Source organism: Ochotona curzoniae, unplaced genomic scaffold (assembly GCF_017591425.1).
Source record: "Ochotona curzoniae isolate NIBS_2020 unplaced genomic scaffold, NIBS_Ocur_1.0 contig_523, whole genome shotgun sequence".
Lineage (NCBI taxonomy): Eukaryota > Metazoa > Chordata > Mammalia > Lagomorpha > Ochotonidae > Ochotona > Ochotona curzoniae.
In genome coordinates, this window is record NW_024466459.1 from 3556682 (window position 1) to 3575386 (window position 18705).

Here is an 18705-nt window from a genome sequence, read left to right on the forward strand (position 1 = left end):
TAACTTCAGTCTTCAGTTAGTTATGCTAACTTCAGACTTAGTATCTTTTAAAGAAAAAAAAAACACCTAGTACTTTAAAAATAGACTACATGACTGTGATTATTATGGATAAGTAACTGCACATGTGATAAAATTGTATAGACACACACACACACACACACACACACACACACACACACACACTCCAGGACTGAACCCACCGCTTTACATCCTTTTAGATTGCTCAACTTGAAACAGTGAAATTAACTTTTTTTAACTGTGTGTCCCCATGTTCTTAAATCAGTCCTGAGTTTCCTGCCGCACCAGAGACATCTGACCCTTTCTCGTCCCTAGCTCCTCTGAGTGATTTTAATTATTCTGTGCATCGGTTTTTGACATTCACAGTAGGGATTTAACCTTTCCTGCTTCTCAGAAGTACTGTGAGAATTAGTTGAATTGATGCCAGAATGGAAATGTTAATTAAAATTCAGAAAATAGATGCAAACACCTCCATGCTCAGTAAATCAATTTCTCCACTTATACCAGAAGACTCAAGTTTGCATTTAGCAATATACTACTCTTACACATTTGCCATTCCACTAGTGTCTTAATATTTCACGATTCACTAATTCTAAATTTTAAACTTTATAAAATGAGTTTGCTCACTGGTAAGAGCACAGTTATTTAATATTTTATTTGAAAGATGCTAATATATATATTATATATATGTCAGTAGCAACAATCAAGGACTTCCTTCTGGCAGACTGTCCATCACATTGTAATACCACAATCTGGTCTTGTCACTGAATAATCATTGGAAAACCTTGTCTGATGTTTCTCATCAACCAGCCTCGTCCCACGGAACCAATAGAATAATATTCTAGCCCAGGCCTGATATTGTGCTTCATTATTATCATTATCATTATCATAAGCAGCCATATCCTTCTTTTTTAAAAGTCATCACTCTTTTGGAAGGAAGTGGATACATCCAAAGCAAAGGAGGTGCAGCATACTCAGTAGGCCTGTTACAAGTGAAACTTCATCAGATGGCTGCGTTGAAAAGTCGAAGGAAGTCTTGTCCTGGAGAGAAACAATTTTCAAATTTCATGGCAGGGATAGCAGCAGCTGTGAGTTCAGCTGCCACCTGAATCCCATATCAGAGGGTCTGATTTGAGTCCCAACTAATATGTTTTCCGGTCATCTGTCTCAGCAAGCAGCAGATGCTGGCCCCAAGTTCTGAGGTTCTTGCCACCCATGTGGGAGGCTCGGAGCCCTACGTCCAGGTAGGAGCCTCACTCTAGTGGGCAATTTGGGGAATGAACCAGAAAATGGAAAATCTGTCTCTCCCTCGCTCTTTGTATCACTCTGCCTTTCAGATAACTGTTATTAAAAAAAAAAAAAAACCTACAAGAAAACCTGAAATGGCACTATTTGAATGAAATAAATTTTCGTGAATGTCAAGAAGACAATTGGTTTGACAATAGAAACTCTTCAATACTTGATATTGGCCAATTGTGTCAGTGATCTACCGACACGGTCCAAAGCCTGCCGATCTTGCTCAGATGTCATTTTCAACAGTGTAAAATGCGTGCCTCCGTTTGTTCAAGTATGTGAGAAGCGGTGGTACTTGTCTCACAATAGTGAACATTTAGGACGTAAATTGCTGAACACAGTTCACAAACTTCAGGGAGTGGGCAGAAATTACTGTGTAGAATTAGGTGGCCATGAAAATGAATGCTATCCATTGTTTTCTTTGTTTATTGCAGCTCAAAGTGCTGTGAAAGGCAGAATCATTTTTTTCCCATTCTAATGAGCATTTCCCAGTTAAATAAAATCTGACGCTTGTTATGTTTTTGAGATCACAGATGTTCTTTCTTCTGATGAGTAAATATTGTGGAATGTAATAGTGGAAACTCTCTTGCAAACATATTTGGTTCAGCAGTTGTTCAACATTCACAGTTTTCTTACAGTCTCTCATTGTGTGGAATTTCATGCCTTAGACTGTGTGATATGTTAATTGGAAATATTTCGTTTGTGGAACAGAGTTTGGCCAAATCCACTCTTTTGTTGAGAATAAATACATATAAAATAGATGCCTCTCGTGGAAGAACTTGAAGTTACAACATGCTGTTTTCATTTTAGATCATAGCCGAGCTTCAGACAACCATTTCCTCCCTGAAAGAGGAGAACAGCCGGCAGCAGCTCGCTGCAGAACGGCGGCTCCAGGATGCCATACAAAAGTTTGAAGATGAGAAGCAGCAGCTGATTAGAGATAATGACCGAGCAATCAAGGTAATCCGAAGACTTCAGTAACCAGTGGTGCCAGCTGCTTTAATGTAATTAAAAGGAGGGCTGAATCCCAGCAGTGGGCAGATAAATGCAGGTACCTGCCTTGTTCACACAGCCTGCAGTAATTCCATTCACTGGACTCTACCTTTGATGTATCCGGTGACTCAGGCTGACTTCCCTCGAAGAGATCGCATGCCAACATAAAAAGTCATTTTTGGCAAGCCCAGTGCATTCACATTGAGCAAATATTTGAAAAATACCCTGGACTTTCCCTTGAGAACCACTTTGGAATTGTCTCTTGAAATTAGAATGACTGTTTTTAGCCCAGTACTGCTGGCTAATATATTCAGAAGTGAGCTTCCAATTTGCATTCTATTCTGTGCCCACATCCTTTAATTATGTATTCACATAATGAGAAATGACCTGTTGGAGGCTTGGAATGCCAGCCATTTGATGTACGCTGACACAGGACAGGGCAGACTGGGAACCTAGGTTGTTTCTGAATGACTTCAGAGGATCACACCTTTAAGAGCAACAGAAAATCCCCTGGACCCTGATTCTTTATGTGATAGGCAGTTAGATCTCAAAGGAGTTATCCTTTTTTTTTTTTTCTTGGCTTCATAGCAGTGAATATTATTGTAAGTGTCCACATCATGCTGTGTTTAATCTGTGAGGGTAAGCATCTGGAAACCTTTATAAATAAGGCTTAAAAGAGAACCCAAAGAAAAAAATTTTAAAGAATTCCCAGCAAAAGATTATTTTTCAGTGACTCTACTTCCTTATAACAATACTTAAAGCATATGGAGTAATCAAGCAAAGCAAAGAAAAATTGGGGTTTTATCACTGCCCTTTCTTCCCTCACCTCTCCATCTTCCTTTTCTATGGCCTATTCCAGTAATCTGAGTGATTTAAAGGAAGTGAGTGTTATGTGCAAGTTATTATATATGTATAAATATATACACACATATATATACTTCAATCCTCGACAGTATGGGACACAACAAAAAGCTGCCAAGAGACATAAAAACTTCTATTCTTGACATGCAGCCTTCTCACATACAAGTGAAAGCTTGTTTCTTTCTCGTTAATTATGCTTTTCCTGTATTTATACCTGTGAGTCCCCCGCCATCCCATCGTATGTGCTGTGAGACATAAAAAAAAAGATGTTTCTTATTCATAGTGTGGTAATTTGAACACTTACTTCATGACTTTTTCATTTACAATTGCACAAGACATGCCCATTGATCTGTATAACTGTGTGGCTTCACATGAACTGAGTTTCATACATGGTTTAAATTGTTTTAATTATATAAAATTTTCATCGTAATGAAAATTTTCCACTTGTTCAAACACCAAGTGGTAAGTCATTTCCAAATTTTAAACAAATAATTGAATCTGCAGTATAGAAAAAAAAGAAAAATGTATTAATTAGGTTACTCCTAATGTTACACAGTTCTGTTGTTTTTTAAAGATTGAAAACTATCCTGAAAAAATTATAATTAATATACATGTCTATTTTAATTGATTACTTGGGTAGTTTTAAACCATTTACGTGTTAAAAGGGTAAAGGCCTTTGGACCCTAATTAAAATCACAAATTACAGAGAATGAATTTAAAAGATGGCAGTATATATGTATGTAACATTTATAAGAACCATATCTATCATTTGGTACTTAAAGAAATAAAATTGCAATATAGATAAGATATGGTTCAGTTTTGGGTCACTAGCTTAGATTGCATGCAAAGTAAACTATTATTTTTTTAACCAACATGTTATAAAGTTGCTAAGATAATTGATTCATCAGTATTGCCATGCCTCATTTTTTTTCAGGCTAAATCACAAATATTTTCAATCATTTCATGTTCCATTATCTCATTTAAGACTTTGGTATCCTTTAAGAGCAAGATATTTATATCTTCATTTTACAAATGAGGAAACAGAGGTTGCGAGATTAAATGGCTGACATCGGACTGCAGAACAGTCAGTTGAACCCCTAGTCTGTCCTACTGATAGCCTCAACTATGAATTGTTATGCCAAATTTCACTGCCTCTTCTAGGAAAATGAGTCAGATGAGCAAGGACAATCTGTTTTTTTCTAGCCATCTTCCTGAATTCTTCCCAACAGCTGTAGGAGTTAAACATTCTTGTCACCTCTGAGTGTTTTATGTGCAACAATAGAGGTTTGGTGACCATGAATCCAAGTTTTCTGGAGCCACTACTTTGGTCTGTAGATTCATGTTAATAGGACTGTGAAAACAGTGTGACTTTCTTGCCATGAAGGATGCTTCACTCCACCTCTAGACCGATGAGGAGCCAAGATCTTTCAAGCTGGTGATCAGGAATGGAGATGGAGAGAAAAGCTAGTCCCCTTCCTCCTGGAGCTTGCAATAGTGGTTCCATGGACAAGTGACATCTTTCATTAAAGTTGTCTCTTAGAGAAAACTTGGGTTGTAAAATAGTCTACAAAAAGCCCATCAAAGGGCCAACAGACTGGTGCAGTGTGACCTGACAGAACATTTCTGGAGGATCATTTGGCAGTGTTTATCATTATTAAATTTGCCCGGGAAGCGTGCCTAGCCTTTGACCCACTTCCAGTACTTGCCCTAAAATGGCAGTTAATGAATGGCATGAGGCTTTTGCTGAGCACAAAGATACTTGTCCTAGCACTACTCATTTATGCCATAGCGATTTTTTCAGTTCCCATTTTATGTCTCCCAGAACCCACACCAGCATCTCTATCTTCTTTCCATATTTTTTTCCTCTATAGCAAATAAACAAAAATTATAGTATTGAATATTGTATATGAAAAAGAACATTTAAGGATATTTAAAATATTCACATTTTTTAACAAAAAATCTCATCCAGTCATGTACATATGAACACATTTTTTGCAGTTGTAAGTACATATATATCACACATGAAGATCTCAATAGTACATTAAAATTTTACCTGTGGTATTTCTGAGTGATGAGATTTGTAGTGACTTTCTTATAATTCTCATTTGAATGATAACATTACTTTTACAGTAAGGAGTGCAAACGGAAGAGCCTCCAGCCTGAAGGAATCTGGTAGACCCTGTGGGAATAACGGTAGTTGAGAAAATAACAGGCATAACCCCTGCTGTCCACCAAACAACCGATGAAATATGAAAGAACTTCAAAAGGCTCATGGAGAATGGAATTAAACGATAAGCTTGTTTTGGTGCAAAAGAAAATCTTTGAAATCCAGAAAAAAACTTTTCATGATACGTGTTTTCCATGAACTTTTTGATGACTCTGCCTAAAGTCTTTCACTGAACAAAATTCCTTCAGTATAAAAAGAGGAACAGGAAAAAACACTAGATCCACTCAAAGAGATCCTTCATGTTTTAATATCTTACTGTAAGAAAACCATCATATCCCTTGTTAGCTCATTCTTTAAATTCAAAGACAAGCTTCTAAAGAGTTACTTATCTCTGCTAAAACCAAAATACCCCAGAACCCAGTGGCTTAGAGCAGAAGTTATGTGCATGGCCATAACGCTTGAGATCAGGAGTTTGTGTTGAGCCAAAGGGATGATGATTCTTTTGCTTCATTTGTGGCACCAGCTGGGATGCCTTCTGGGGGATAGTAGGGTCTAGGAGTTAGGGGTGACATGTAGCTCAAACCTTGGCTTGGGAATGTGTGTGGTGAGTCCAGGCGCCCGGTGTGGCTCTTCTCTCAACAGAACAGTCGGACTTTCACAGGGCAGCTGTATCAAAGAAGGCAAATGCTGACTTCTCCCGAGGCGTGCCCCAGGAAGATTCAGTGTTAATTCCACTGTGTTCTGTGGGTCAAGACAGACCACAGCACCAGGTCAAAGTCAAAAAGAAGGAAACTAGACACCACCTCTCTGAGGGAGGAAAAGCGAAGACTGAGACAGTGGCGAATCCACAGTAGTAAACAGTACTGATGATCCAATTCTTTCCTTCCATTCAACCCTTAACTGCACAGGACTATGCAAACAAGAAAATCTGAATCCACACAACCTAAAATCAGTGTTGTTAATTAACATCAGGGCATATTTGCACCCAACTCATTTTGTTAAAGAAAAGCTATATCTTTTTGTAAAAATGGAAAATGTCATATGCTTTCAACAAATAATTCAAAATGTAAGGGATAAAAAAAAAACAAATGTTTTCAAAGTCACCCCGAATTCCGTCACCCAGAAGTAACCTCAGAGAATTAAAGTGAACAGCATTTCAGATGCTCTGCCACATGTGAAGAAGAAAAGGGAGATACCAAGTAGACTTAGGGAATGAATACTGCTCTCAGGGCAGGGTCTGGTCCTCGGGTTGGAACCCTGGTGGGGGTGCCTGCGTCCCATGCCAGCATGCCTGTGTTTGAACCCACCTGCATTCCCAAATCCAGCTTCCTGCTGATGTGCACCTAAGGAGCCAGCAGGTGGTAACTCAAATGGTTGCATCCCTTCCACCCATGTGGTATGCCTGCACTGAGGTCCCGGCTCCCAGCTGCAGCCAGGCCTAGCCCCAGCTCTTGAGAGCATTTTTGAAGGGAATCCACAAATGTTTGTTTTCTCTCCCACCTTTTCTCTCTCTGTCTCTCAAATAGATGAATCAAGCAAACACTACTGGTACAATTAGTTTGCTTTTGAAAAATATTTAACTTTATTTTAATTTAATAGATGAAATAAGCAAGTAGAGCAGGAGAAGTTATTAACCTTTAGACAGAGTTTGACTTTTGGCTGAAGAAATGAATACATTGCACCCTTGCACTTCCTTCCATAATCCTTCCTCGTTACTCCTACCTTTGGTAATATTATTTTCACACTGTCTAGGTTCTTGATTTTCAAACTTATTTTTAAGCATAGTATTTAGTTCAATATTTATTTAAATGGGTGCAGTGCTTATATTAGACTTTTGATGTAGCGTTTCAATTCTCAACGTTTTTACTTTGATTTGGTTCTTCTTATTTGAGTGGCAGGTACATGGCAGTGAGGAGAGCGCTTCTATCTGCTAGTTCAGGCCCCCAAATGCCTGCGACAGGGCCAGGGCCAGGGCCTGGGGAAAGCAATCGAGGTCTCCCATGGGGAAGGCAGGAACCCCGTCACTTAGACCATCACCACTGCCTCCCGGGGTCTGTGATAGCGGGAAACTGCAGTCAAAACCAGTACTGCTATTGAACCTTGGGATGGGGAGTGTGGTTGGGGCGGGGTGGGGAGTGTCTTCTAATTGCCTGATAGTACCAGGTGCTACTAGTCTCTTCCATGAGTCTTTTCATGTTTAACAAAGTCTGCTAGTGTTTGAATGACATCATAGATTGGCATGGGATTCTTGTTCCCGTTTTCTTCCCCTGGGTAGCTATGACTCTACCCAGCATTTACTGTTGGGAGGAGAGCTGGGCACACTATCCCGTTTTCCTTTGGGTAAATCATTGACTGAGGTGTTCCTGAGGAAGTCTTTTTTATCATATAAATTCAGTAGGTTAGCCTTGATAAATTCTGTAATTAGCCAGTGTACAGCCAGATGGCCAGCACTCAGCAGCAAATGCTTCTGAAGGGCAGTGATTGCCTTCCTTCTGTGAGGGAAAGTGATTTGTACATTCAGTGATTCTGCAACCTGGGGGAGCAGGGGAGGAAGAGCTGGGCTAGAGGCAAGCGTGCAGTTGTTGAGCTGAAAGCTTTCTCCCTTGGAGACTGTGTTCAACGTATTTCAGGGCTTACGTTACCCAGATGGGAAGGTAGGGGCATCTGCCAGCCTTTGCGGTTTGAATTACACTGCCTTATCATACAGTCCCGCAGTCCTGACAGCTTCACTTCCCTCAGAGGCAGGCAGCCCTAACCTCACTTTGCAGATCTCCACTGCTCTGAGCCAGAAGAGGAAGTAGATGAGGCTACCCACTCAGTTCTCTTCTCCAGATTGGGTGAGATGAGGACGTCTCAGGATTTTGCTGGTTGTAGCAAAATGATTCTAGGAGACACTGGCAGATTTTTTTTTAAGACTTATTTTTTATTATTTTTTTATTGGAAAGGCGGATATACAGAGAGGAGAGACAGAGAGGAAGATCTTCCGTCCGATGATTCACTCCCCAAGTGAGCGTGCAACGGGCCGATACTATGCCGATCCGGAGCCAGGAGCCTCTTCCGGGTCTCCCACGCGGGTGCAGGGTCCCAAAGCTTTGGGCCATCCTCCACTGCTTTCCCAGGCCACGGGCAGGGAGCTGGAAGGGAAGCAGGGCTGCCGGGATTAGAACCGGCGCCCATATGGGATCCCGGGCGTGCAAGGTGAGGACCTTTAACCACTTGCGCCACCGCGCCGGGCCCGAGACACTGGCAGATTTTTAAGTTGAGCCATGATGCAGCCCCTTACCATGCTAAAGAATTGAGTATCTTCCCTTGACCAGATTTTGGTGGGTTTTTGTTTGTTTTTTATTGTGTCTACCTTACTACCTCTATGTTATTCTGTTAGTGCATTTTTGTTTGTTTTAACTTATTTACTCATTTCACTTGCTGTTAGGAGAGGGGAATTTACTCCTACTTTCTGATATTGAAAGCACATTTAATTTCTTTAAAACATTTAACAGGGAACTTGTGTTGGTGAGCTGTTATGACAATAATGCTGCATAGAAAGCAGTCGCCAACGCTTGGTGACTTTAATAGCACCAAGTGTTTATTTTCTTTGAGTAACATGTCTGTGGGTCCCCTGGGGTGCCTTGCATTGTGACTGTGCACTGACAGTTTGACCCCAGGCTTTGGGGTAGGCTTAGGTCCGATCTACATGTTGGTCCAGGCTCCTGACACTCGTGGCTGCCTGGAGTATCCTCTCTAGTAGGTTGGGAACTTGCAAGAGTGAGTGACAAAGAATACCCACATCAGCAGCCTTATTTTTGTCCACGTCAGTGGGGCAGGGACATTATATATCCACTCCAGCAAAGGTCAGGAACATCCCTGAGCAATAATTGAATCCATACCAATATTGGAAGATTGCCTTAGCCCCACAGCAGCACTTTCCCAGAATCATCTACCTTCCTGGAACTCTCTATTTCTGTTGTTTTATTCCTCTGCCTTTTAAAAAATAATTTCAAATAATGGTACAGGGCCTTTTCAAATAATGGTACAAGGCCTTTGGTCTACACAGTTCCTGGGCAGTTTGCATTCTTTCCTGCAGATGTCACAGGTGGATTTTGAATTCTCACCGCTGTCCAAACTTCTTACCTGAGTTCTCAGTGCACATTTCTTTCTCAATACTAAAAATGTTGGATATCTTACATGGCCATTGGCTGCTCAGACTTGACACGTGGTAAGCTGAATTTGTCTTCCTTTGACCTTCCATGGCCCTAAACTGCTCTTCTTCCTGCACCAGTTATCTGAATTTAAAATGCCACCATCATCTTCCGAAGGCACTCAAGTTAAACTTCTTAGAAGTTCTTCTGAATGAATTTTTTCCTTCCCTTCCCTCACAAGAGAAAGCTCTTAAATATTCTAAAGTCACAGGCTACTCCACAGTCATAGTTCTTCCCTTCTTGATCAATCCTTTATCACTGATCTGGCTTGGTACGGCCCCTCATACCCACAATCCACATGCTGTTGATCTCACATTGTTGGTAAAGCAGCCTTTCTAAAACCAAATGTGAGCAGCATGACATCAAATGATTTCTAAACCCAAAGCCTCTAAGACCTTGGCAGGGACTCCTCAAGGTCAAAACGTCTTTCCTAATGACACAAAGACGCCACCTGCCTAACTCACTGTGTAAACCTTTCCACTGATGGTAGACAAGGCAACAGTGGGTAAAACTATTGGCATGTGAAATAAGGTTTTGACATGAAATCTTACTAATAGTCATTATTTTCTTTCCCACCACAAGCTTGTGATTTGAAAAAATGGAAAATGAAGCAATGCAGTGTATTAGTTTTATTAAGTCTCAGACCTTGAGGACACATCTCTCTCAATATTCATAGAAGCATATACACAAAGCCCTTCTGCTGCCTGCTGAAGCACGGCGGTTTTCTCCAGGAAAAGCAGTCTGCATTTGTTTGAGTCTGGCTGAACTCTAGTCTCACTGAGAGAACGATTGACAGACAACCCATGCTTATTCAGACTTGAGCATTTGGCAGACATTTCCTTGAAAATGAACGAAGTAACTCTGACACTTCAAGGATAACAACTGACTGTATTGTTGCTAATGATAAAATTTGCACTTTCAAGCGAAACTCAGAATTTTGGAAAACGAGTTTCACCACTGAGAGCTTGACAGCTTCCAAATACTTAAAGACTTTCCTGATGAGATCAGTGGTATTATTAATGATGTGAATGGAGAGAAGGGAGTAGGGACAGAATGTATCCTTGTTTAGAAGATTGATATAACTCATTGTCCAATACCTGATGTCTCAGAACATGCTTGGGCAACAAATCCACTCCAAGTACAAAGAGATTTGTGGATTTTAACGGATCAGTGCATCAAGTTCTCTGATGTAGTTTCAGATCCTATATTATAACTAACTTTTAAGAAATTATCACCAAGTGTAAGTGTGGTAAGAAAGAATGCCCCCAGTCATTTGAAAAGGCTACTGAAATACCCTTCTCTTGTCTGTTTTCTCTATATAAGACTTGATTTTTTTTCCCCTATACTTCAATCAAATCAGCAGTTTGCAAAATATTGAATGCAGAAACAGGTAGCAGAATCCAGCTGCCTCCCATTAAACCAGATCTTGAAAAGATTTTGTAAAAATATTTATGGCACTCATTAATTTTTCTATGCTTCAGAAAATAGTTATATTTTTTATTAAAATATGATGTTCATGTTCACATTTACTGGGCTTGTTAGTATCTATTTTTACATTCATGTAGAAATTAAATATTTTAATGACAATATTTCTTTTTCAATTTTAATGTGTTATCAATGGATATAACCCACATACAACTCCTTTGGCATTATCCACTTTGAAGAGTGGAAAGAAGTCCTGAAACAAACTGGTTTGAACAGTACTTGCCTGAACATCACTTCCCTGACCATGAGCTCTGGGTATGATGTCCTTCCCCTTTAAGACCTGAATGTCATCATTACTGGGAAATATCAGTGAAGCACTCACTCCAGCGTGTCTGCTGTGTTATATCGTGGTCTGCAGTCTGGTACCCAGATCCTAGAGGGTGGACGTGCACTCAGAGCACAATCAGCAGATGCTTGGACGGTGCTGCCACCTCATCCTGCACCCCCTCCCTCCGGGGCCTGGACAGCATCCCACCCAGACACAGATACCAGCACGAAGCATGGGGCTATCCCCGTGGATGCGGCAAGAGGAGATTACACATATCCTGACCACATCAGTCAGGCTTTGTAACCAAATAAGTCAACTGCAACCTTTTAAGAAGAATTTGTGGCTTTCAGGGGATTTGGGGATTTTAGAATTGCGTATAGGGCTCTTAAACCTTTCAGCCTTTTTCTCAGCAGCTAGATGGTAAGCTTCTTGAGAACAAGCATTTGCCACAAAGTTTTTTTTTAAGTGAAAGTGCTAGAAATATTCAGAAAAACTGCATATTTCCTGCCATCCAGGGCTCTGAGAGCTAACACTGCCACTGTGTTCCGAAGTTAATGTATTTCTTACAATAAACCTGTAATTCTTTTTTAATGGGTAGGGACAAGAAGTCTGGATTTGTGGTGACAGTGATACAGTTCCCCTCATTAGGCAGAATCTAATCAAATGTCGTTTTCTTTGTATTTATTACCTGAGAACATCATTTGTGTACTCCAGGGAAACCATCCACAAAAATGTGTGGGCCAGAGCTGCAGTTATCCGAGGTTGGCACTGTCCACTGAGATTCCAGAAGTTCACTTGGGGCAATGTTAGGAACAGATCCAGAGAGAGGCTGTGGAACATTCTTCTGGCATCACTGCATCACCAAGGCTGAGTCCTTTCTTTGAAGCTCGTGTATTCAGAGTTCCTCACTGTGAGGCCAGATGTCCAAGCAGAGGTTTCATATCAAGGAGAAATGTTGTAAAAATTCTTGCTTGCAGGCATAGAAAAGTGAGCTTAAAGCACTGATGCTTCTCTCCCTTGGCCGCTGACTGGAGTTCACGAGAAAAGGTCGGCTACCAGTGGGACATCTCGAAATCTGGTCTGTGTTACCAGAAGGGCCTGAAGGAGGGGAGAGAATATTTCATAAGATTGGGCAATTCTCACTGTGCTAAAAGCTTACAGGAATCAATTTCCCAAAGAATAAAATTGCCAACCTCATTGTGGAGTTTTAGTGGCTTTGAAAAACAGAAAGAAATCCCAGTGCCTTGCATCCAGTAGTGTTGTTTAGGACCTGTTCATTATTTAGTTTTTATCCTCCCTGCGTGGACATCCTAAGGGCACAGAGAAAAGTGGCATTTTCTTTCTGCCGTCCTGAGTTAGGATTGATAAGAGTGGAAAGGCACTTTCCATCCCACCCAAGAAGGCTTGCCTGCTTGGTCAGAAAAAAAGCCAGCCATTCAAGTCACCACAGCATAAAACCCAAGTGCCATTTTCCATGAAGAATGCCCTAGAAGATAAGCCAGATATCGTATGGCAAGGAATTACAGCCTCGCTTTCTAGAGCAAGCAAGGGAAAGCAATGGCAACAAATGAGCAGAGAAGAAATGAACCCTTCTCTCTCAAAGGCATCATGCCCTATACCTTTCCTCCAGTCCTAGTCTCTGGCGGATATTTTTTATTTTGTTCAAAAACTAATCAGAAAATATTCTTTATTCAGTGGCACAGTCTTTCGTAGTATGAGAAACCATTTTAGCCCCTGGAACCTGGCAGGTTGTGTTTGTAGGTGGGGGGGAGGAGGTATTTGTGGGGTAGAGTTGTGTATTGTATGTGTGGTGTGTGTGTTTGTGGTGTGGTGTGTCTGGTGTGTGTGTTATGTGTGTGTTGTGTATGGTATGTGTTTATGGTCTGGTGTGTATGTGTGCGTGTAATGTGTGTGGTATATGTGTGTGTTTTTTTTGGTGTGGTGTGTGTTTGGTGTGTGTGCATGTGGTGTGTGTGTGTAGTATGTGTGCCATGTCTGGTGTGTGTATGTGGTGTGATGTGTCTGGTGTATGGTGTATATGTGTGGTGTATATGTGTGTTTGGTGTGTGTGCATGTGGTGTGTGTGTGTGGTGTGGTGTGTGTGTTTATGGTGTGATATGGTGTATGTGTGTTGTGTGTATGTGGTATGCTGTGTCTGTGATGTGTGTGTTTTTGGTGTAGTGTGTCTGTGGTGTATAGTGTGATGTAGTGTGTGTGTAGTACATGTGGTGTGTCTCATGTGTGTATGTGGTGTGATGTGTCTGGTGTGTGTGGTATATGGTGTCTGTAGTGTGTGGTATGTGTGGTGTATGTGTGTGTTTGGTGTGTGTGTGGTGTGGTATGTGTTTATGGTGTGATATGTCTGTGGTTTGTGTGGTGTGGTGTGTGTGTGTGGTGTGGTATGTCTTTGGTGTGTGGTATATCTGTGAAGTGTGTGTGTCTGGTGCATGTATATGTTTGTGGCATGTGTGTATATACTAAAGAAGGTTAAAATTTGGTGAAAAAATGCCCAGCTCTGTGACTGAGAGAGAGAAAGAATGCAGGTGGGACAGAGTCTCCTTCATCAGTACTCAGAGAAATTCTACTCTTGGCTGTCACTGAATGAGTTATGATTAGTTTTTGTATTGTGTGGTCCAGAAAATGAATGTGTAGGTTAATCAATTATTGGGATGTATATAGGTTGTGTAGTTTTATATTTTCAAATGTTATAAATAGAGTTCTCTGGAAATTCTTAATGTTTAGTGATTCTACACTATGTCAGATCATTTGAAGTCAATGTAACGAACACGATTGCTTAAAGTTGCAAATAGAAGCCTCGGCAACCAAAAGTATGATCACTGTGTGTGTGCTTCCTCTGTATCTACAGCATAAATATATGCCTTTGCATGCAAGTGTGCTCTCCGGAGCACTGAGTTGTGTATAGACTCTTAATCCTCAGAAGCTTTGACAGTGATTAATAAGTTGATTTTATCAGATAATTTTGTGATGCCTTGATTTGGTTTGTGGTTTCTCAAATATCTCTAACCTAAGCTGGATTTCTTTTGAATCTCTGATGACTCTTGGCAGCTACTCTGTCATCATTAGTATTGAAGTTTATACCTCTTCTAGTAACCATCAGTGTTCTCTCTGCTTCCCAGCATTCGTTCCTAGAAGTATTCTACACCTGGGTCTTGTTTTCCTATCCCCCAGCTGCAACACTGGGAGCAGCAACATCCAGGTGCATTCTGACGGACTCTGGTGGGCCGGAGCCAGCTTGTACTGGCTTGACTGAGTTATTACCCTGCAGGAATTCTGTCGGGGAGTGGGTGCACATTGCCCTAAGTCCTTTTTTCCCAAGAGGCAGTGGTTAAATATTTACCAGCAAACCAATGCTACGGCAGTTCCCTTTCTGCCTCTCTCTTACTGACTCCTGGCTCCAGGGTCCTTGGACGTGGGGTGGTCAACCTTCTCATCACAAGGGCTGGATGGTCCCTTCCACTGTTCCTCTTGCAGCTCTTTCTAGCTACCAACCAAGTTGCTCTTCTTCTGATGTGACTATGATTGAATTCTTCATTCTCTTAAAACCCCTTTTATATACTCCACATACTGTAGAAAGCTTACAAAATCACCTATCATCTCTTCTCCTGATTCAGTGATGTTTCTCAACTTCTAATCATCTTTTAGCTCCATGTTGTAATTGGCTGTATTAACAGCAATTTTCTTTTTATAACCAGGGTAGTCAAAACTTTTCTGTAAAGGACCAAATGGTTTAAAAAAAACAACCACAACAACAAAACCAACGTTGGGCCATACACTCTGCTCTTGCACTGGTCATATAACCACTGGGCCCTACAGACCATACAACTTCTCTGCTCTTGCACTGTGAGATAAAAACAGCCATACGTAGTGTGCCAACAAATGTGCATGGCTATGTTCCTGTAAAATTTTATTTACAAAAACAGGCAAGTGTTGAGTTTGGCATGCTGGCTGTAGTTGTCAAGCCCGAGTCTAGAAACAGGCTTCTCCTGACTTCTGTGCCATGCCTTTTACTTCTGTCTGCCACTGGTCTCTCTTCCTGCTCGTGGGTGTTCCTGTAGTCTACGTCCCAGGCTTTGTACTCCTTTTCCTTTCCATGGTGAGCTCATCTCCTCTGTGACTTCAGCTGTCACTTCTACAGAGGATTCCCAGGAGCTCCGGCCTGATTCCTGGTTGATTCCTATGTCTGGCACTGCCTGTAAATCATTTTCTTTGGGAGGATACACTAGCATTTCAAAGTCAGTAACTACAACATTAAGTTATTCTCTTCCCTTCCAAATTGGCTCTTCTTTCTAGTCTATCAGGGTTACCTCCCCATCTTTCTGTTTCCTGTTAGAAACTTTTTCATCTCTGTTCTCTCTTTCCTTCAACACAGTGTATCTCAGGTCTATCACCAGAATCCTTGAGTGTGCTTCTTCTTCCTCTGATATGACCCTGTTCCAAGCCCTTCTCAAGTTGCGATTGATATAAAACAGTCTCCTCAGCTCACATCCATGCCAAAAGTCCCTCAGCTTCAGTCCAGCATGAAGAACTCTGCCAAAGAAACCTTAAATCACTGTGACTTCCCTGCCTTACAGAGAGTGCTTAGAAATCAGTAGGAAGAGTCTAACAACCCAAGGCACAAAGCAAAGGACATGAACATGGGACTCACAGACACAACACTAACGTCCAGCCATCACATAAAAAAAGTTACAGTTACATGCATAGCTACAGACACATCAAAAGCACAACACTTTTAAGGGCCTCACTGGCATAAATATTGGATTTGAAGACATCCCCAGTAGCAAAATTGTAGGGAAAAAGGCAGCCCCATGCACTGTTGCTGAGATTGTAAATCAGCGCCACCTCTTTGGAGAGCGTTGTGGTTGGGTCTACAAAGAGTAAATGCCCATGACCTCTGGCTCCATAGCTCCGTCAGCGGAAATGTATCCAATGGATACACTTGAAAGTACACAAGTTATCTTTGATGCGTTGTTTGAGCAAGAAGCTAGGGAGAACAAGTTATAACATCTAGACAAAGAATGGAATCAATCTTGTGAAACGATTACCGGTCAGTACTATGCGAGAAGAGTGCAGAGGACCCCTCGGTCCTCAGTTTCTTGAGTGGGTCTTGGTCTCAAAGAATAGTGATTATCTGGAGCACAGGAGAGTTTTGATTTTTCATTTTATATCTTTTGAAGACGCTTTAATTGTTTACCAATGACATACTAATAAATTAAATTTAGAGGATTTCTTGCAACATCAAGATCAAACTCTTCCACTTGGCTTTCAGAGCCCATGCAGATTTCTCATTGCTTTGACAGGCTGGCTTCCTCACTGCCCACCTCCAGCTTTGCATTTTCTCCTGCTCTGTCCCTTCCTCCCCACCACAGTCCCTTCAGCCATCTGGTGTGTCGAGTGTTCAGGTATTACCAAGGCGGTCTCCAGCTCTCACCATCTCTGCTATGAAGCTGTACTGACAGCCCTGGCACCTGGGCACCTTCAGCTTTCATGAAGCTCTGTTACTTAGTACTGGATGACCAATCCCCTGACTGTTGTGTCTCTCATACGTCTGGTTCCTTATGGTACCGGAGACTCAAAGTTAATAACTTAATTTAAGAAATATAACCCACAGTTATTAAGTATGTTTTGATCCACGGTAGCTTGTTTCTGAGGCAGCTCTAAGCATATCTCAAATTTTCCCATTTAAAAAAAAAATGTAGAAGCTTCCTTCCCGAGAACCTACAGTTAAATATCTAAGCATTTTGGTTAGCAAATTCCTCTTTTAAGATGCAGACATCCTTGATGTGTTAACATACTAAACCACATGAAGTATTCCATGCTTTCTATGAAGCGAATCCGAGACTTTTCATCTCACTTTAAGGACTAGAGAGGTGTTTGGAGGGAGAAAGGAGAAAAAATGGGCGGAGGACAATTTAGGAATGTGCTGAGAAGAATGTGAAGGTATCTTTAGCAGTGGTGTGAGCAGATCTGAGGCCAGCAGAGGAGTCTGGATAGGGGAGAAGGACTCAGCTGAAATGGGAAGCTGCTTCCCTAGAGAGGGCTGGGCCAACAGCCAACCTGCTGACCCGCTGGCCCACCACGCTTCAAGTTACCTTTGTCCTCACAGCACGAGAACACCTGACTTCAGAAGTTTTTCCAACTTTTTGCACATATCTAAGTTGAGACACATGAATACTTTTTAAAACAAGAAATGGTGGAGTGAGTGCTTTTCCATAGCTAACTAAGAAGCCGCTTGGGACTCCTCCTGTATCCCGCATGAGGTGCCTGAGTTCAAGTCCCAGCCCTGCTTCCAATTTCAGCTTCTTGCGGGGGGAGGGAGGGGGGGTGATGGCTCAAGTAGCTTGATCCCAGCCCCCCACAGGGGAGACCTGGGTTGAGTTCCTTGCTCCTGGCATTTGGGGAGTGAACCTGTAGAATGCGAATCTCTGTCTCACTGCCTCTCAAAATCAAAAAATTTAAAAATAAGTACAAGGAAAATGGAATGTATGTATTGGGTATGTGAATGTATACCTAAAGGAAGCTGGAATGAAAATGCATATGAACATAAATTTGTATTTTCCACTAGCTCCTATCTATTAGTGAGGAACAAAACGTAAAGCTTTAACCACATAATTCTGTTGTCATAACTGACCTGAGATCATGTGCTTTACCAATCACAGAAACGTTTTGAGATGGTCTGACATATTTTGTTTTATACATTTACATATAGATGCAGTTATTTTTAGGAAATTATTATAAGGAGTATGATAGTATAGCATGTTAACTAACACGACTTTGTGCAGAACTTGTAAGGAATAGAACTAAAATCTGTAAGTTAAGTGAAGTAACTGATGCTACACAACTATTTTGTTTTTCAAGTGTATATAACTTGGAAAAATCAGTGTGATGGCATGAAGCTATCCAAAAAGACCAAAATGTCATTTCCAGGGTTGTCAGTAGGAGGCGATTGCTGTTATAACAACAGTAGTAGCCACTGAAGCTAAGGGTTTGGAGCAAAAGAGAGCCGGGCTGGTTGGTGGGTTTCAGGAATGCTTTAATGTTGGAAGCACAGAGGAAAAAGTGGAATTAAAAACAAAGAAACAGCCTTCATTTTTTTTTTCAAGAGAGGCAGAGCCCTTTTGCTTTTATGTCTCTGTCACTTGCTCCAAGATTCTTCATAAAGCCCTCTAACCACCTAAATAAATATTCATATGGCTGTTCAACATCTCATTAATAAAACAAGATTTGGTGGTAAAATATTTCAGAGTAACAGATGATTTGCATCTCGCCCTTGTTTAACTTTAAATCTCAAGCAATTAATAAATTAGGCTCAAGAGCTTTTTAAGAAGTAACATCTTACATGCACCACAAATTGCATTATTTTTATGTGTAAATAATGATGAAAGGGGAGATTGTTCCTTTGATGT

The 18705-nt window shown here is 41.1% G+C and overlaps 1 protein-coding gene across 2 annotated transcripts in view; it reads left to right on the plus strand.

The window, feature by feature from the left end:
- The window catches only part of CEP112 (centrosomal protein 112), a 362513-nt gene that overhangs the window by 274798 nt on the left and 69010 nt on the right, over positions 1 to 18705 (plus strand). For both annotated transcript variants that reach the window (XM_040989545.1, XM_040989546.1), the window contains one exon: positions 2122 to 2271. In XM_040989545.1, the coding sequence (XP_040845479.1) occupies positions 2122 to 2271 (150 nt within the window). The remainder of the gene's footprint in view (positions 1 to 2121; positions 2272 to 18705) is intronic.